The following is a 17,454-nucleotide window of genomic DNA, read 5'->3' on the forward strand; positions in this document are numbered from 1 at the left end:
AAAATAAAGTTGCTGTTGTCATGTTCGTGTTGAGACAATACAGGGGCGTCCGAGTCTGTACTGACCCTCAAGAAGCTGGGAATGCGATAACAACAACTAAACTAATTGTGCATGAGGATTTCTGTGAGTAAAGGTTTGTTAGTTCAGTCCCTTCTGAGATTGCTGAGAGTCCTTAATTGATTCTTCTTTGCCTTGATGCTGCTTCATAATGCCTTGTACACACATTCCGGGAATGTCAGCTCCGTAGTCCTCTGCTTCCCTTGCTTGCCAAAGTTGTAGTCAGTAGTTAAGCTGTAATCATGACACTTTCTTCTTGTCAGCTGCAGTATCTTTGGTGGTATAGAGGATTCTGGATGCATTTAATTACCATGAAATGTTTGAAGTCGTCTGCCTAAAAATCTCAGTCATAGTCTCTATGGACCTTAAATATTTTACTAGTATGCTTAATTTTTTGGTACCAGTCTCCTTTTTTGTTATCTCATTCCTCTGCCCTCTACCATTGATAGTGCTGTTTGATGTTCTTCTGAAGTCCTTTGCTTATCTTCTCTTTGCTGTCTTTCTAATAAAGCCTATTTTCTTTGAGCTCATATTCTGTACAGCTTTATTCTTTTCTGTTTCACCGTGTTCATAGGGTGGTGTGGGTTCAAAGGGACCTTGAAAATCATCTCATTCTAACTCCCTGCCTGCTATGGCCAGGAATATCTTTCACTAGGTTGCTTAAAGCCCCATCCAGCCTGACCTTGAGCACTTCCAGCTATGGAGTATCCACAGCCTCTCTGTACAACAAGTTCCAGAGCCTCACGACCCTCATAGGGAAGAACTCTTACTTTATATCTCATCTAAACCTACTGCCTCCATTTAAGGCTATTCCCCCTTGTCCTGTTACTACATGCTGTTGTGAAAAATCCTCTCCAGGATTCTTGTAACTCCATTTAGGTACTGGAAGGCACTGTAAGTTCTCCCTGGAGCCTTCTCTTCTCCAGGCTCAACAAACCAAACTCTCTCAGCCTTTCCTGACAGGAGAGGTACTCCAGCCCTCTGGTCATCTTGGTGTTCCTCCTCTGGACTTAATCTAACAGGTTCAAGTTCTTCTTATGTTGGGCCCAGATGTGGGCATTCCACACACACTCCGCCTGTGTGTACTCCAGGTGGGATCTCACCAGAGGAAAACAGAGGGGCAGAATCCCCTCTCTCATCCTGCTGGCCATGCTGCTTTGGATGCAGCCCAGAGTGCAGTTGGCTATCTTGGCTGCAAGTGCACATTGCCAGGTCATGTCAAGCTTGTCATACACCAACACCCCCAAGTCCTCCTCAAGGTTGCTCTAAATCTGTTCTCTGCCCAGCCTGTATTTGTGCTTGGCATTGACCCAACCTAGCTTGCACTTGGCCTTGCTGAACTTCCTGAGGCCCACAGGCCCACCTCTCAAGCCTGTCAAGGTGCCTCTGGATGGCTTCCCTCCTCTCCTTATTGAGGAGGAATTTCTTCATGGAAAGAGCTAAACATTGGAATGAACTGCCCGTGGAGGTGGTAGAGCCATCATCCCTGGAGGTGTTCAGCTGGACGTGGCACTTGGTGCTATGGTCTGGTTGACAAGGTGGTGATCAGTAAAAGTTGGACTCACTGATCCTGGAGGTCTTTTCCAGCCTGAATGATTCTGTGATTTTGTGACCATACCTGGCTTGATGTCATTGGCAGACTTGCTGCAGGTGCACTCAGCCCCATTGTCCATGTCACCAATTGTTGCTTGATTATTTCAGTCAGCGTTTACAACTGAATCCATGTTGTCTTCTGTTAAGGAGGTCTTTTCCAAGGAGCTAGATTCAACAACTAAAATGTACTCAGAAAAAGGTTTCTCATCATTTAGTTATGGTCTTACCATGCATGTGCACCTTCTGTTGTGACCTTTATCCTGGTTCATAACCAGGATTGGTTTCATAACAAAAGCATATCATTGTGCAAGCGCAGTAAAAACCTGATCCTTGCCCCAGAGAACATTCAACATTAATGTAAATGAAATGACAATATGAATACAGAAAAGGAACTCGGACACTTGCTGAATGTTGACATGATTGTCACAGCATGTTAATAGTCTGATTATTCTTTCTTAGCAAAGAGCTTATGCCAAGTTTTGCTTTAGATGATAAACTTTGCAATGCAATTGCTTCAACTTCGGTAGTACCAAAGCACATAACCCGACAGCTTTATATAAAACTGCTCATATGGCTAAAGATGTTACCAGCAGTGAGGGGCCAAAGAATTCAGGAGCAGCCTGTAATGAATTTTCAGAGCTGCTTCATGGTGTTTAAAAAAGAAGAGAAAAAAAGTATGAAGCAAGTGGAAGGCTGGAGTCCATCAAGACTCAGCACTCAGTGCTAGCTTGGATTTTCCCACATTCGTGTTTCACTTCTAATAATGTCGTTTGTATGGGCAGTACACAGGAGGAAGCAGCACAGCAGAAACTCTGCCTGGCCATGGAGAGATGATATTAGGAAAGCCAGAGTTCTACTGAGGTTGAGCTGTGCAGCATGTATCTCAAGAAAGAAGTGCTTCTGCTGCAACATTAGTAGCAAAAATGTAAATAAGAAAAAAGGTTGGATCTTTGCTAAATGAACATGGTCATTTAATGGTGATAGACACAGATAGGGCTGAGGTAACCAGTGCTGCCTTTGCCTCATTCTGCACCTACAAATGCTTCCAGGCCTTAGTGTCACTTTGGAGTCAATCATTCAGTGAATCCTATTGGAAAATACTTCTCGTCACATGAGGGAAAATGCATACATGAATTTATGTATGGTAAATCATGCCTGACCGGCCTAATTGCCTTCAATGATAAAATGACTGGGTTTGTAGGCAACAGGACAGGGGTATTTCATTTACCTTGACTTCAGCAAAGCTTTTGACACCATGGTGTTATATCCAAGTTAGGAAGTCACGGACTAGATGGATGAACAGCTAACTGAAAAAACTGGTTGTATAGTCAGGCTCAGTGAGTTTGTAATTAATCAGACATAATTACCTAGAGGCTGGTAACAACTAGAGCACTGCATGAGTGTATTCTGTGACCTCTCCTGTTTAAAATGTCTGTCAATTACCTGGAGGGCCTGTCAGAGTGTACTCTGATTAAGTGTGCAGGTGACAGCAAACTAGGGGAATCTCTTCTACTTGAGGGCAGAGCTGCCATTTGGAGGCACCTAGATGGGCAAGAGGAATGGGCCAGCAGAGATCTTACCAAATTTAACGGTGACAAATTCCTGCCCTTCTAAAGGAAGAACCCCTTGCAGGTACAGGCAACAGTATGAGGGGTTGCCAGACTGGAGAGCGGCTCTGTCAAAAAGACCTGCAGGGGGTCCCAGTGGACTGTCAGCTGGAGGGAGTCAGCAGAGACTACCAAGGTGGTCAGAGGCTCTGGTGAGGCTGTAGCACTAAGGGTTGTTCTGCTTGGAGTTTTCTCCAGGTGGCTTCAGGGTGGAGCCTACAGCAGCTCCCCAATGCCTGTGGGCAGCACTGAGAAGATGGAACCAGGCCCCTTTGTAGTGGTGTATGGCAGTAGGGTGAAGCACAACAGGCATAAATTGCATAGCATAAACAAGATGTTCAAACTGGATGTAAGGAAAAGCTTTTTCTCCACAAGGACAGTTAGTGCCACAGGTTGCACAATATGGTTGTGGCATCTCCATCCGTGGAGAACTGACTGGATAAAGCACTGAGCAGCCTGGCCTAGCCTCAGAGCTGAGCCTCCTTAGGCAGGAGGTTGGACTGGAGGTCTTCCAAGGTCCTCTCCAGCCTGAGATGTCTTGTGATACTGTAGATCCCAGGAACTGCACTATGTTCATTCAGCCAGAGTCAGAAGTTAAGTGTTTCTACTGCTCTCCATTTATGAGCTAAGTGGTATCCATCACTCTAATTTCTGCAAATTTTTCCTCTTTGCAAAACTCTGTGATGATTTTGTTAGGAGTTTTAAGAGTATCAGCACTATAGCACAAATAGTTTTTTGCTGCTAGTAAAAGATAGGAGAGCAGCACATACTGTGTTGTTTAATCAGATCAATGAGGAATAGTAATAGTTTTATAAATTAGAGGTAGGTAAAACAATCTGCTTTGGTTTGTGGAATGGAAAGTTAAATTAAAGTTCATTCATATTTCAGAGAGTTTTCCTGCTACAAACTGAGGGTATTTTTTATCCCTTAAACCAGCAGTTTCTTCATATGAGTTCTCAAAATCTTTCAAACTGTGCATTGATTTTAGTCAGGCATAAAGGTATTTTTTGTTTGGTGTGTACAATGTTGTTTCTGTGGGGTATGAAAACCAAATCGGGGAATAAAGCAAACTAGTTCAAGAAGATACTGGAATTATTTTTAAGGGAAACATTATTAGAATATAGCCTGTATACTAAGGAGAATTAATGTTTTAGAACTTGCTTCTTTACCTTTTGCTGTGTCCTCTGGAGTCCATAAATTCTAGCAGATGTGAGCCACTTGTCAGTCAAAGCTGCATAAAAATAATGAAAATGTGACTTGTATTTATATTTTGTGATGGTTTTCCTTTCAAATGAAATGTATAATAAAATCCTGCTAAAGTCTTCAAGTCACTGTTGTTGAAGTGTAAAAGAGAGTAAAGCATTCTTTGGCTTTATTTTCCAGTGGCTTTGAAACGTATGCTGAACTTCAATGTTCCTCCAGTTAAAAACAGCACAGGAGAACCAGTATGGAAGGTAAGAACTTTTGGAACTGGAACATGAGAATTTTATGGTGTTCAGAAAAGTTCCGATTTGCAGATTTTAACTAAATCAAGTTCATCTTTCTTGTGTTATTAACTTGTACAAAATATTTTTCCTGTATTGTAAATACACAGAATTGAGTATCAGAACTGCTGAAAAAATACTGGAGTCAGAAAGAAGCCCGTACAAATGGAAGAACTATTGATAGCTTGAAGAATCTGAGTTCAGGCTAGCTTTATTACCTTTAAAATGTAATTTGTAGGTCATGAGGAGTTTTTGTTACTACAAAGCATATATTCTGTCTCTTCATCCATTGTAATTTTTCACTAATTCCTATTTTCTCTTCTGATTTTCCTCTTGTTTTCTCCCAACTGCAGTCAGAAAACTCTGCACATAAAATAACAAACTTCAAACAGCACTCTTGTTTGACAAGACATTTTTCAGGAGATGGAAGTGATGGTTCTTTTTCCCCCTTTATCACTGAGTATCCCCTTGTTTTTTCTTTTATATTTTATTTATTTGTAAGCACAAAGGGAAGTCCATGACAAATTAATGATTTATTATAAATTGGTAGACGTTTAGATGTTGAAGCACTTTTGAAGTTAGGGTGGTAGCTCCTTAAACCTGAATTTCTGTATCTACTGTATTCTACAGTATTCACTTTTCACAGCACTTTATAAGATGATGTGTATCTGTTTCAGGTTCTCATTTATGATAGATTTGGCCAAGATATCATCTCACCTTTGCTGTCAGTGAAGGAGCTGAGGGATATGGGGATCACTTTGCATCTGTAAGTACTTTTTAAAAATTGGGAATTATTTTCTAAGAAGAACATTATTTAATATTTCCCAAAATAATTAACAAATCAGTGAAAAATCATTTAATAAATAACTGCTAGAATAAAGATTATAAACTGACTTGTTCCTGAATCAGATGCCATTATGCAGAATCAGGGAGTAGAGAGATTGTTCCAAACCTTGTTCACTAGGATTTCTTGCTCAAAACAGGAGGCCCTTGTTCAAAAATAAAACTTATCCAGTAGGTATTATTTTGGTATTTGTCTCTACAAATCCTTTTGCAATCATATATGTTAAAATTATATTGGCACAGACTGTTTCGTGGGACTGAGCATGTTCTTTGCTTATCTTTTTACACGTAAATTTTACTTGTCTGCTGTCAAACATGTGAAATCTTTAGGTATTATTTTAAGAGATTTCTCATGTCTTTTTCACCAGATGACATTTACCTAGTCCGTTGTCATTCCTTAACTGTGGTAATAGTCATGAAGAAACTTTGAACATATGTGTGGTTTTTTCCAAGTTTATTAACTTTTGCTAAGTAAAGACTAGAAGTGGAACCAGTTTAACACTTACACATCAGCAGAAACATGAGAAAAACATGTAAGCACCTTGTCTTCAAGCAGGAAAGGCAAGTTTAATAGAACTAAATATAATGATTTATTACCATATGAACAGTTCACATATGAACTTCATGGATGCAGTATTTTAGCTTCCTCTGAATGGATAATCTGTTTTTGAACATTTGTAAAGACTTTTCTCAACTTTGAATAAACTTTGAGCACATCTATTAATATATTCAGCCAAAAAATACACAAATGTGATTTATTTTTTTGCTAAAACTCTAACTAAATATAGAAGGAAATTGTAGGAAATTTCATTCATCTGTACAAATAAATAATTTCTTTAACTTTTTTTAATTTTATACATATCAGAGAAGAAACATATTGGAGATGTCTTTTTTCTTCCTGTCAGGCTTTTACATTCAGATCGGGATGCTATTCCAGATGTTCCAGCTATTTACTTTGTAATGCCAACAGAAGAAAATATTGACAGAATGTGCCAGGTAACTTGCATCTGTAATGTTTCAAAAGAGCCCACACAACAAGGTGTGTGAAGTAATCCTGCATTCACCAGAATGTGACTGTAACTACTAGCACATATTTGTCAGAAAAATATTATTCTGCAAAACCTCAATTTCCCAGCAAGTAGAAGGCTAAATATGTCTGGTATGTTTCAGAGAGAGTTTGGGGAGTGAAAAGACAAGAGGCAGTGGGTCCAAATATTCCATTTAACATTAGAAAAAGCTATTTTAATGAGGGTGGCCAAACACTGGAACAGATTGCCTGGAGAGTTTGTGGAGTCTCCATCCTTCGAGAGGTTCAAAACCAGACTGGACACTGTCCTGAGCCACCTGCACCATTTGATACTACTTTTGGAGGACTGGATTAGGCTAACCTCAATTTTTCACATTTCTGGTAAGGAGATGGATGGAAGGTTGACATCTTTCCCAAAGTAAGGAGAAGAACAAAGGGTATTTTTCGTCAGCAATAAGGGGTAGAATAGTAATTGCTCCCTTCTAGCTTAAATATAATTTCCTGGTTTTTTGCAGTTCCGTTGTAGGTTGTTTATATCTGGATATGTAATCAAAACACTGTGTGTAGAGCTGTATGAATAGGCAGCTAAGCACTTCTGAAGGTTTAGTTTGATTGTAGATAACTGTAATTACATAGTAAAAGCATGATTTCTTCTTTTAACTACTCAGGAATGTATTAGTACTTCTTCAGGAAAATTTTGTTTTCTTTAGGATCTTCGAAACCAGCTTTATGAGTCTTACTATTTAAATTTCATTTCTGCCATTTCAAGAAGTAAACTGGAAGATATTGCAAATGCTGCTATAGGTGCTAATGCAGTAACTCAAGTGGCTAAGGTAAGGAAGTCCCCCAGTCCCTAATATTAGCACCATTAAAGGTGTCACTTCATTCTTATTTTCAGGCATACTGGGGGAAAAAAAACAGAACCTGCAGTCATCCCAGTAATGCAGCTTAGTACCATACTTCAGCTGCCAAAGGCAAAGTGTTACAGGACTTTTGGGCTAAATGATAAGAGAGGAAATACAGTGGTTTCAGAGGATTCCTGATCACATCAGCTGAATGAGCGCTTTCAGTGCATTTATGTTTCTGTATTAGCTCCAAAATACACAAGAAGAGCAGTAGGAGTGCAGTTCTCATTTGAAATAATATTTCATATGTACACACTTTTACTGAGTACTCTCCTTTACCTTAATGATTTAAAGGCATGTGTTAGGGATTTACTTTTATTGAATGGCTGTACCAAAACCTGTAAATTACTAAGTAATGCACTTCAATACATTCACTTTTTCTCACTCCAGTTAGTACTAGTGGCATGAGAGAAAGAACCTGTTGTGAAATAAAATGAACACTACTAGTATTGTTTAAGCCTTAGGTCCTCAGCAGCAGGAAACTGGTATAGCACTGTTAAGTAGCTTTCTTAAATCTGTTTTTCAGTTTTGGTGTCTCATTAATAGTTTATGCTATAGAGGAGTTTAATTTTTTTCCTGAATGCACAGGTGTATTACAGAAAAGTTAAAATTAATGAGCTGTCGTGTCTTATTGTTCAGATATTGCCCTTTTTCCTCTCTCCTGCCTGAGAGCTCAGTGCTGATTATGTTGCAGTCCTTCATATACATAAAAAGGGAACCTATAATATTGAAATGTCCTCCACATGTGTTTTTTCAGTGATACTTGGCTGCTGAAACTTTGTGCACAGAAATAGTTGAAGTTGGACAGTTCTGGCACTTCTCAGTGCTCTAATATTTTTAGTTAATCACTCAACCCTTACACAGGCTTTTTAATTCATAAATTATATCTTGCAATTATTTTTTTAATAGATACTTCTGTAAAATGTGGCAGTAAATCACGTATAGGTTTTTTTTAATGCTTCATTCTGGATTATTCTGACCATTGTTCCTTGCTTTCCAGGTGTTCGATCAATATCTTAATTTTATTACTTTAGAAGATGATATGTTTGTATTGTGTAACCAAAACAAAGAACTTGTTTCATACCGTGGTAAGTAGAATTTATATAAAAATTATACAGGAATGTCTGAAGTTGAAATTTACTTTTGAAGTTGTAGCTAATAACCAGCAATTACCTTATTTTGCTTTGATCTGCTCAGAATTCAGGATAATGTGTTAGATATGTAAAATCATGAAAGAAGCAGTTATTGGATATTCATTTCAGCATCTTTTATTACATGGTGATTGTGATACTGAAAAATAAATACATATTTTCAAATAACAAAGTGAAACTGTGGTATGGACATTTATGGATAATAACACTTTTAATGCAACAAATAATACTGGAAAAATTACATATTGTTTTCACAGGTAGATAGTCACTGTGGGTAGGAAAGGGCATTCTAGACAATAAGCAATACTGATTGCTTCTGCAAGCATGTGAGTCAAGCATGTCAGCTTCTTAATAAAGTGTCAGAGTTGCAAAGTCAGCCTCCTGGAACTCTTTTTTTTTTTTTTTTCTTGCGACTTCTGTTCAACTTGGTTTGGAACATAGCAGGAAAAGCAAGTGGCTGCCTTAGGTCAGTTACCTTGGTGCTATGGCAGCTCAAGTCAACATACATACTAGTTGTCATAATTGTCCACGTGATTTTCCTTCCTCCATTGTGCTGATTTTATGTGCACCTCTGACCCATTCAGTGTGCTGAATGTACAGAGAACTACAACCTCACCACTCCTGCCCCTTACTCTGGATGTTAAAGGGTATGTTGTCTGGCTGCTTCTGCTGTAGTTTTACTCTTCCTCTCTTTTTACATCAGAGCCAGTAATTTCAGAGCTGCAGGGTGTGTTTAATTGACTCATTCCTTAGAAAATACCAACTGATTTGTGTGATGTACAAATGCAATGAAAGGGAAAAAGCAGAAGTCAAGATAGTCCTATTTTTGCAGCAGCTCCTCATTGCTTTAGTGTAGTTGCAAAGTCACACAGCTAATTCCTGGTGCATAGAATACTCCTTAGTGACCAGATAGAGATGAGAAGTCTTTGTATGTCTAATATTTAGCAGTGAGATTTTTCTGCTTTCTTGCCCAATATCTTAAGTCAGTACCTTTGTTTAAAACTGGATCCATAATAACTGAGATGTGTGTCACACACTGGGTGTCTCACACTGGGGATTGATTCCATTGGCAGAATGAAGGACTTTTTTGTTTGAAAAGCAGATTTAATTTTCTTCACTAAAACCAGATGTTGAAGAGTTTTAATACTAATTGTTTTGTGATGTGTTCCTGTGTATATAAAGATACTTAATTGACTATCATAAGATTCCTTATGCTAACAAGGAATTTGAATTAAAATGACTGAACGTTTCATACCCATCAGTTTCTATCTGGCTTGTTTTCCTGTCTTGGGCTGCTGAAATTTGCCAGCATGTTTAAACCAATGTAGAAGTGAGCTGTTTCCAAAAGCTCATGGAACTGAAATCTGATCTCCCACAGAGAGTGATGAGTTTCCATTAGAGCTCAGTAGCTGATCTGTCTCCTTGTGTGAGTTCTAGGTCTGACACAGACAGGCAGTAGGAGTGCAGAGGTGAGGAAGACGTGGGCTTTTTTGCCTGTGGAGAGTAACTCTAGCAGGAGACTGCCAGCTTCATAATCTACAAAAGTCAGTGTAAATCTGAGGGTACTTAAAGACAGCTGCTATTCTTGCAGCAGCACTGCTGTGTGTGACCACAAAGGTATCTGAATGGGTGAACTAAGACCAGATATCACAAAACAGGTTAATTTTCCATTTCCTGATTCCTTGGCTGTGTAACTGCTTTTACAGAGAGGTAATGTCGGGACAAATAAGCAATATAAAATCCTTCAATTATGTGAAAGACTTAGCTACACAGAAAGCACACAATACATTATCTCTGTTTAGTAATGGACAAGAAGTGATGCGTTTAAATGCAACAAGGATGTTTCTGATCAGATATTAGGAGCACTTTCTAACTTTAAAAATAGTGAAATATGAGATTACCTGTAAACATTGTGCTACTTTTGTGACTGGGGAGCTCTTTTTGGTTTAGATACAGAAATTACATGGGTTTAACTCATCTTTGGAAAGAAAGACCAAGTAGTTAATCCCTCAGGCTCCTTCTGATTCTGTTTTTCTAAGACAGTGTATAAGGAAGAGTAAATTATTAGTATTGGTATAAAATTGATATTTGAGACATCCTGTTTCATGTTATTTGAGTGCTTCTTTACCATTCTTTACAATTTGGTTGAATTTTGTAGTACAACAGGAAAATGTAGGAGACCTATGCTTACTTTTTTGTAATAGATGCATTCCCCATAAGCTTGTTAGAGTGGAGAGAGAGAAACTTACATGGTAGAACATTTTACCAAAAGATCCTTAATGAAGTTTCTCAAAGGTTGATCTAAGAAGCAGGAAAATGAAGTATCTGTGTTGGTTGCTATGGTACAAGAAAAGAATGTGCTTGTAAAATGTGCATGGTAGACAAAATTAGAAGGCACTGACAGTATGCAGATTACTGGAACATTAGAAATGAGTACTTTAAACATATTAACAGGATGGGAAATAAATTTTAAAGTCAGAAAAGGCAAGAGAGTAAAAATGAGGGTTTTTTCCACCCTGCAAACTAGGAGACCATTAGTTGGAGATAACTGCAGAATGATAGCCCCAGTGAATTTCTTCAAAGCTTTGTCTTTATAGGAAAATACAGATATTGGGAATGGTCTGCCTTTCTTGGTGCTGATATTTCAGAAACTTGAAACTTCTATTGCTGCTGTCAGCCTAGTCAAAACTTTAGCTTACTAAGTGTAGTTGCTGAAATGCAATCCATGTCTCTAAAGTTCTTACAGGAGAAAAGCTGGGGAAAAAAGCTCCTTTAAAGTTAGAGAATGGGTATGGTTGTCCATGCATAAATTTAGGATGGAAGGCTTATTAATGTTTAAAGCTTTGAAATTCATTTTTGAGGAAAGAGGATAAGACAGGTAATTATGTAAGAAATTTTTAAAGGTAAAGTAAAACAAGGATAGGATTTATGGCATGAATCCTGAGATAGTGCTTGACTTGAGTTCTGTGATAAGATTTGGTTTGATGTTTCCTTTTGGCTATTACATTCTTGTCAGCGTTAGTTACTAAGAGAAATGTTGCTCCATGTCTTCTGTCCTGACATAAATGTGGGAAGGAAATATCTCTTTATCTGTCAAGTAAAATGTTTTATGACTTGGGAATTACCCCTAACTGATGGTAAAATTGTGAGAAAAAAAAGGAATCTCCATACAAGGGGTGGGATTTAGAAATTTTAAATATAGATAACTTCATACTATAATTAATTATTTTATACAGGTAAATCTTGAGGATTTTCTTCCTGAAAAATGTTAGCCGAGTGGATGGCCATTTCTCTTGTATAACATGTTTCTTAGTAGGTTTTTGTTTGTGCAATACTAACAATCCAAAATATACCTGTACAATGAGAGAGATTTGGAAATTATTGTATAGTGTTTGACCTTATACAGTAAGCAATAATTAAGTTCTGCCAGTTTTTTTCTGAGAAAAAAAAGGGGGTGGAAACTAACAGTTATGGTGAGAAGGGCATTTCAGGATGTAATTTCTTCTGCAATGAAAGCTGTTGACTACTAACAGCCATCAGATAAGAAGAGGATTGCTCTCTCACTATTAAAATGGCATAAACTTATTTAACCCTATTCTTTTTTCCACACTTTTAGCCATTAACCGACCAGATATAACAGACACAGAAATGGAAACTATAATGGACACTATTGTTGATAGTCTCTTCTGTTTTTTTGTTACACTTGGTAAGTTTCCAAATTCTAGCATGTTTTCCATATTCAGTGAGATAACTAGAAGTCTAGTGACTTCATATAGAAAATTTAAAGCAGAATTAGATCTGTGACCAAAACCCCAATAATTCACAGGGTGGAATAATTATCTTTCTCAAATTATTGCTTTATATCACTGCAAAGTACAGTAAAGGTTGTCCTTCATGGCGGTTGAGTCTTAGTCTTCAGTACCAATGGGAGGAGAATACTGAAATGCAAAGGTTTGGATGCACTGTTCTAACAGAATCCTGGTTTGCAATGAAGATAACAGTGCTTTGAGTTTGGATTTGTCATTCTCAAAAAAAAAAAAAAAAACCAAAAAACAATCCCCTAAACACCACAGAATTAGAAGAAAAAAAATTCCTCACACAAACCCTGCAAAAATCTAAGTGAAATAACTTCCTAAATGAATAGGAAGATGTATTAAGTTTACTTATTTTATTGTGAGTTTCCTTGACACTTTGCTGATGCATTTTGCATAGTGATGACATTTAACTTAAGTTGTAACTGAAATTGGTCCATCTGAGATAGCTTTCCTGCAAGGGGAACTGGGGATTGCCATGGGGCAGGCTGTTCAAGAGAGATTCCCTTGGAAATATTCAGTTCTTTCAAGTGTTAGTGTGATACAAATTAATGTCTTTTCGTCAGTCACTTAAAATCTGTGGTTTTGGAATTTTCATATTTGTATAGATAGTGAGAAACAGTAACTAAACATTTTGAAACCTGAAAGCCAATGGAAAATGTGCTTTTGAAAATAGCATTACCATAGATAGATAGTCCTGGACATAGCAGTGAGTTGTAACAGATAGATTGTGGTGGTATAATACTTACTATTGTGTTCAAGGGACTTCTAACCTTTTGAAAATAACTTCTAATGAGTCTGTATGAGATAGTTTGTCCCCTCCAACAGTGGATGAGCTTTCTTTCTAATATATACTCTATTTCTCATAAATTGTTGTGTGGGGTATTCACTTCTGTAAAACTTTATTTAATATTTCTATATAGTATTTTTCATTTCATAGATAAAGACTGCAAGAGAAAAGTTTAATGTAAGTTTGTATTTAATCTCAGAATGTTAGTTAAAGTTGTTTATTAAAAGTAATGTAATAATGAATCTAAAAATGACAATGCACATAGAAGTCAATGTATCTTTTATTAGGCGCTATACCTATAATCAGATGTTCAAGAGGAACTGCAGCTGAAATGGTGGCAGTGGTAAGAACTGTTTTTCTAAACACCTAGCATTGCTTTACAACTTTCCAAACATCACTTTCACTTTTCTCAGTACTAGACAGAGGTCTGGTGTCATTGTATCCTTTTCCTTATGAAGGAAATAAAACTGGAAAAGAGATACTTCCACTTTCCTTTCTGATTTCAGTTTCACAGAACTTCTGTAGAAACTGTAGTGTTAGGGAATCAGATAATGAAAAACTTTAATATAAATGATTATTCCTAATCTAAAGTTTATCAAGATTTTCTAATAGGCATTATAATTAAGCTGCATCTACACAGTTTAAAAAGTGTCTGTCGGGCCTGTGTTCCTCTGTGTATCAGTAAGAAATTTTTATCTATCTTACAGGGAAATCCTGCAAGTACAAGACATTTTTAGTATAGCAAATTAAACTGACATTTAACTTGATCATCAAATAGGGATGAAATGACCAAACTAAATCACAATTAACAATCTCTACAGAACTGTTTTCATTAGGAGTCACTGTGGTTCATTTCTTACATCTCCTTCACATCTTCTTTGTCAGTGAAATGGTAATGCTGATTAAATCTAAGCATGCAGTGTGCATGCGCTCATATTGAGCATAATCTCACTTTTATGAAACAGTTGTGTGGCAGTGCCTACCAGCCCAATTCGCTGCTTCTGCTGTGGTTCCCTCTTGATGCTTCCTACTGGTATTTTCTACTTGCATGTTTAGGGAATGGGTGCTAATTGTCTGGGACGCAATAAGTAGACATAAAGGAAACATTCAGTGTAGTCCTGGACACAGATATAAATGCTAGAGAGACAAAATAGATGTAAGATTTATTTATCTCCCGTGTACACTGGACCTAGTCTTCCTGCATTTAAGACTTTTTAAGCTACAAAAACAGCACAATAAATCTTTTAATGTTGATGGTGTAAAGAGGTTAGGAAACCATTGGCTTGTTAAAAGTGGTTTTCTTTTTCCCATCCTCAGAAACTGGATAAGAAGCTCAGGGAGAATCTAAGAGATGCCAGAAACAGTCTTTTTACAGGTGATACACTTGGAGCTGGCCAATTCAGGTATTGTGTTAGTCATTTTATTTTTCGTCTTTCAGTTGTCTGGGTAAGTCACCACTGTACTGAAAGCTGTATTTACAAGAATTGGGTTCAAATTCTATATGAAAAGAGTTTACATACTTTCAAGGGAGTTTTTCAATCCCACAGCATAACCCATTTAAAAACCTCTATAACTATTAAGAGCATGGTCCTAGGACAGTAAGTCAGAAATTATGAACCAGTTAATTTTGTTCAGCCTCTAAACCCAGCAAGAGCCAAACTTCCGCAAATACACTCTGTTTACAGGGCTATGAAATGCAGTTGGATGTCTGAGCATAGCTCTGAAGTCCTTAAAAAGAAAGACATACCCATCTTCTTGCTTGTGAACACTGCTACCAGTTTAGTTATATCAAAAGCAAGTGTTTTCCAGCTGATCCCTGTCTTGATCAGAGGACAGTGCTTGTGGACTACCACCTGGATAATTAAGGTCTCTTAAGTCATGACCATTTGAATCTTTTGTGGATGCTTGTGAGCATCTGATAATGGGTTCTCGGTAGCACCCTGTACACTGTTGCCCCCAGTTAGCTGAATACTCCATAGGCTGCCTTAGGAAGGTGTGTTATGAGAGCTTGTACTGCACATGGAAAGGAGGAGTTGTATTGGCAAGACCGTAGCTGAAGGAAACTTAAATCTGCTAACTGGGTATAAAACAGTCATCATACTTTTATCTAAAATTAAAATCAGAGCTTGGATAAAGGCCCAAAAACATCAACGTTGGCAAAAGGAATGAGCTTGAAAGGAGAGAGAATAGTTGTGTTTCTTCATTTTCATGGGAACTGGATTGTAAGCACTGCTTTTCCTTCAGAGGCGTGACTTGTTTTCCTGATAGTATAGCATCATTGCACTCAAAATTAAAATGCAAGGTAAAGGAAGCATAGGAAACTTTAACCAGTTGAATGGCTTCAGATGTTTAGTTTAGTTTTTCAGAATCAGGTGACTAAGGCTCTTGAGATTATATATTTAAATGAATATACATACTGCAAGGAAATCCAGAGCATGGAATTTAAATGCTTTTTCTTTGTTCAAAGGCACCTCAACTTCATGTTTGTAGGGATAATGTGCTTAAGAGCAATGATTGTTATAATGTTCTGTCAGCTCACAGTCTTCCTATCTTCACTGTAAATTTTTCACGTTGCCGTAGCCCAAGATGTTTAGGCATGAGAGCATTTTTTACCACAAAATTGGATATTGATGGAATTACCACAGTGTATCTCAGAAGTTCGTAATTTATTTTTGGTATGGACTTTATATACAAACAAAGAGAAAAACAAAATTAGAAACCCTTGGATGTGAGATTTTATATTTGAGGATCATAATGGGGATTAAGGTCAGATATTACCCACTGAAACAGTTTTTTGGAAGTCAAATGTGTATCCACACAAAGATGCATTAGTTAATATCTAAAAAGTTAATTGCTGTTCAGTGTTTCGACTTCTGCTCAATATATATTGGTCATTTCACTTAGTATAAAATAATCTTTTTATCATTACTACAATTTGATTCATGGAATTTATCATAGTGATCATTTTCAGGAAGGCTGGAGGAGCTCAGCAGCAAGCAGTTTTGCTTTTATCTTGAAATAGATATATAAAGTAGCTGATATCACTCAGGATGTTACTGGGGTGCTTTAACCATGTTTAAAGAATTACTAACACAGTGTCATCTTTTCAGCTTCCAAAGGCCCTTATTAGTCCTTGTTGACAGAAACATAGATTTAGCAACTCCTCTACATCATACTTGGACATACCAAGCTTTAGTGCATGATGTTCTGGTAAGGATAAATCTGATTTTGCTACCAAAACTATTTTTTCACTCAGTTAGTTGTTAAAACTTATTATCAGATTCTCAATCCAAAATCTGTTTTGTCTGTTTTATTTGGAAATTGTTTTAATAAAGAACAACTTGGAAGATTTTCTCTAGAAGGTTTATTTAGCAATAATTTCTAACATATTTAAAAAGTTGAAATCTTGGTATCATCAGAAGATCGCTAATTCAGCAATCCTGGCTTTTTCTTCAGTAGCTCATGATCTGTATGTTATGTAATATCCAGACTCCATTAAGTGCAATTCAGTTTTGAAAAAGAAATGCTTTTTATGTGTTTTTAAACCAGTTTTGGTTTTAGTTTGAACTTTTAAAAATACTTTTTCCTGGTTTTCTCCACAAGGTGGTGTAGGTGTTCAGTGCAGATGGTATACAGTCCTACTGTAAGGAATCTAAAACAGATTTTTTTTAATTTTTTTTTTAAATTTAGGTAACCTTAAGCTGCCTTTATTTCCTCAAGTTTATTTTATAAAACCAGTAGTAGAAATGTACATGAATGATAGCTCATTCTGTTTACCTCAGATTTGTGCATTTTTTGTATAGGTGTGGAGTAAATAATTATTAAAAAAAAGTAAAAGTAGTTAGTATCTGGAGGCTTTTTATGTGCTGAGAGTTATTTGTGAAATTTAAATATCTAACTTTGAGAATTATTTTGGATTTATTATTGGGACTGTTAGAGACATACATTAAATATGCACATGCACATATGTTGATATACAAAGTTGATGGTGAGCTGTATAGTCATCCATAGTGTCCAGAAACTTGTGTTAATACGATTAAAAATTTCAGCACTAATGTAATGTTTTAGGGCACTTACAAATTTTATTTTATGTAATTAATTTGCTATCACAAGTCCTATCCTCTTAAACTTAAGGGTGCTTTCTGCAAATAACAATTTTTGGCTTAGTTTCTTTAGGAAAGGCAT

The 17,454-nt window shown here is 37.0% G+C and overlaps 1 protein-coding gene across 1 annotated transcript in view; it reads left to right on the forward strand.

Moving 5' to 3' along the window:
• Positions 1–4,637: 4,637 nt before the first annotated feature.
• SCFD1 (sec1 family domain containing 1) overlaps positions 4,638–17,454 on the forward strand; it is a 45,521-nt gene continuing 32,704 nt past the window's right edge. Inside the window, exons 1-9 of the mRNA XM_041484118.1 lie at positions 4,638–4,711; positions 5,419–5,507; positions 6,490–6,580; positions 7,322–7,444; positions 8,517–8,604; positions 12,284–12,373; positions 13,557–13,612; positions 14,587–14,672; positions 16,380–16,479. Of these exons, the coding sequence (XP_041340052.1) occupies positions 4,655–4,711; positions 5,419–5,507; positions 6,490–6,580; positions 7,322–7,444; positions 8,517–8,604; positions 12,284–12,373; positions 13,557–13,612; positions 14,587–14,672; positions 16,380–16,479 (780 nt within the window). The 5' untranslated portion in view covers positions 4,638–4,654. The remainder of the gene's footprint in view (positions 4,712–5,418; positions 5,508–6,489; positions 6,581–7,321; positions 7,445–8,516; positions 8,605–12,283; positions 12,374–13,556; positions 13,613–14,586; positions 14,673–16,379; positions 16,480–17,454) is intronic.

This window comes from Pyrgilauda ruficollis, unplaced genomic scaffold, assembly GCF_017590135.1.
Source record: "Pyrgilauda ruficollis isolate IOZ18807 unplaced genomic scaffold, ASM1759013v1 scaffold63, whole genome shotgun sequence".
In the NCBI taxonomy this organism is placed as follows: Eukaryota; Metazoa; Chordata; class Aves; order Passeriformes; family Passeridae; genus Pyrgilauda; species Pyrgilauda ruficollis.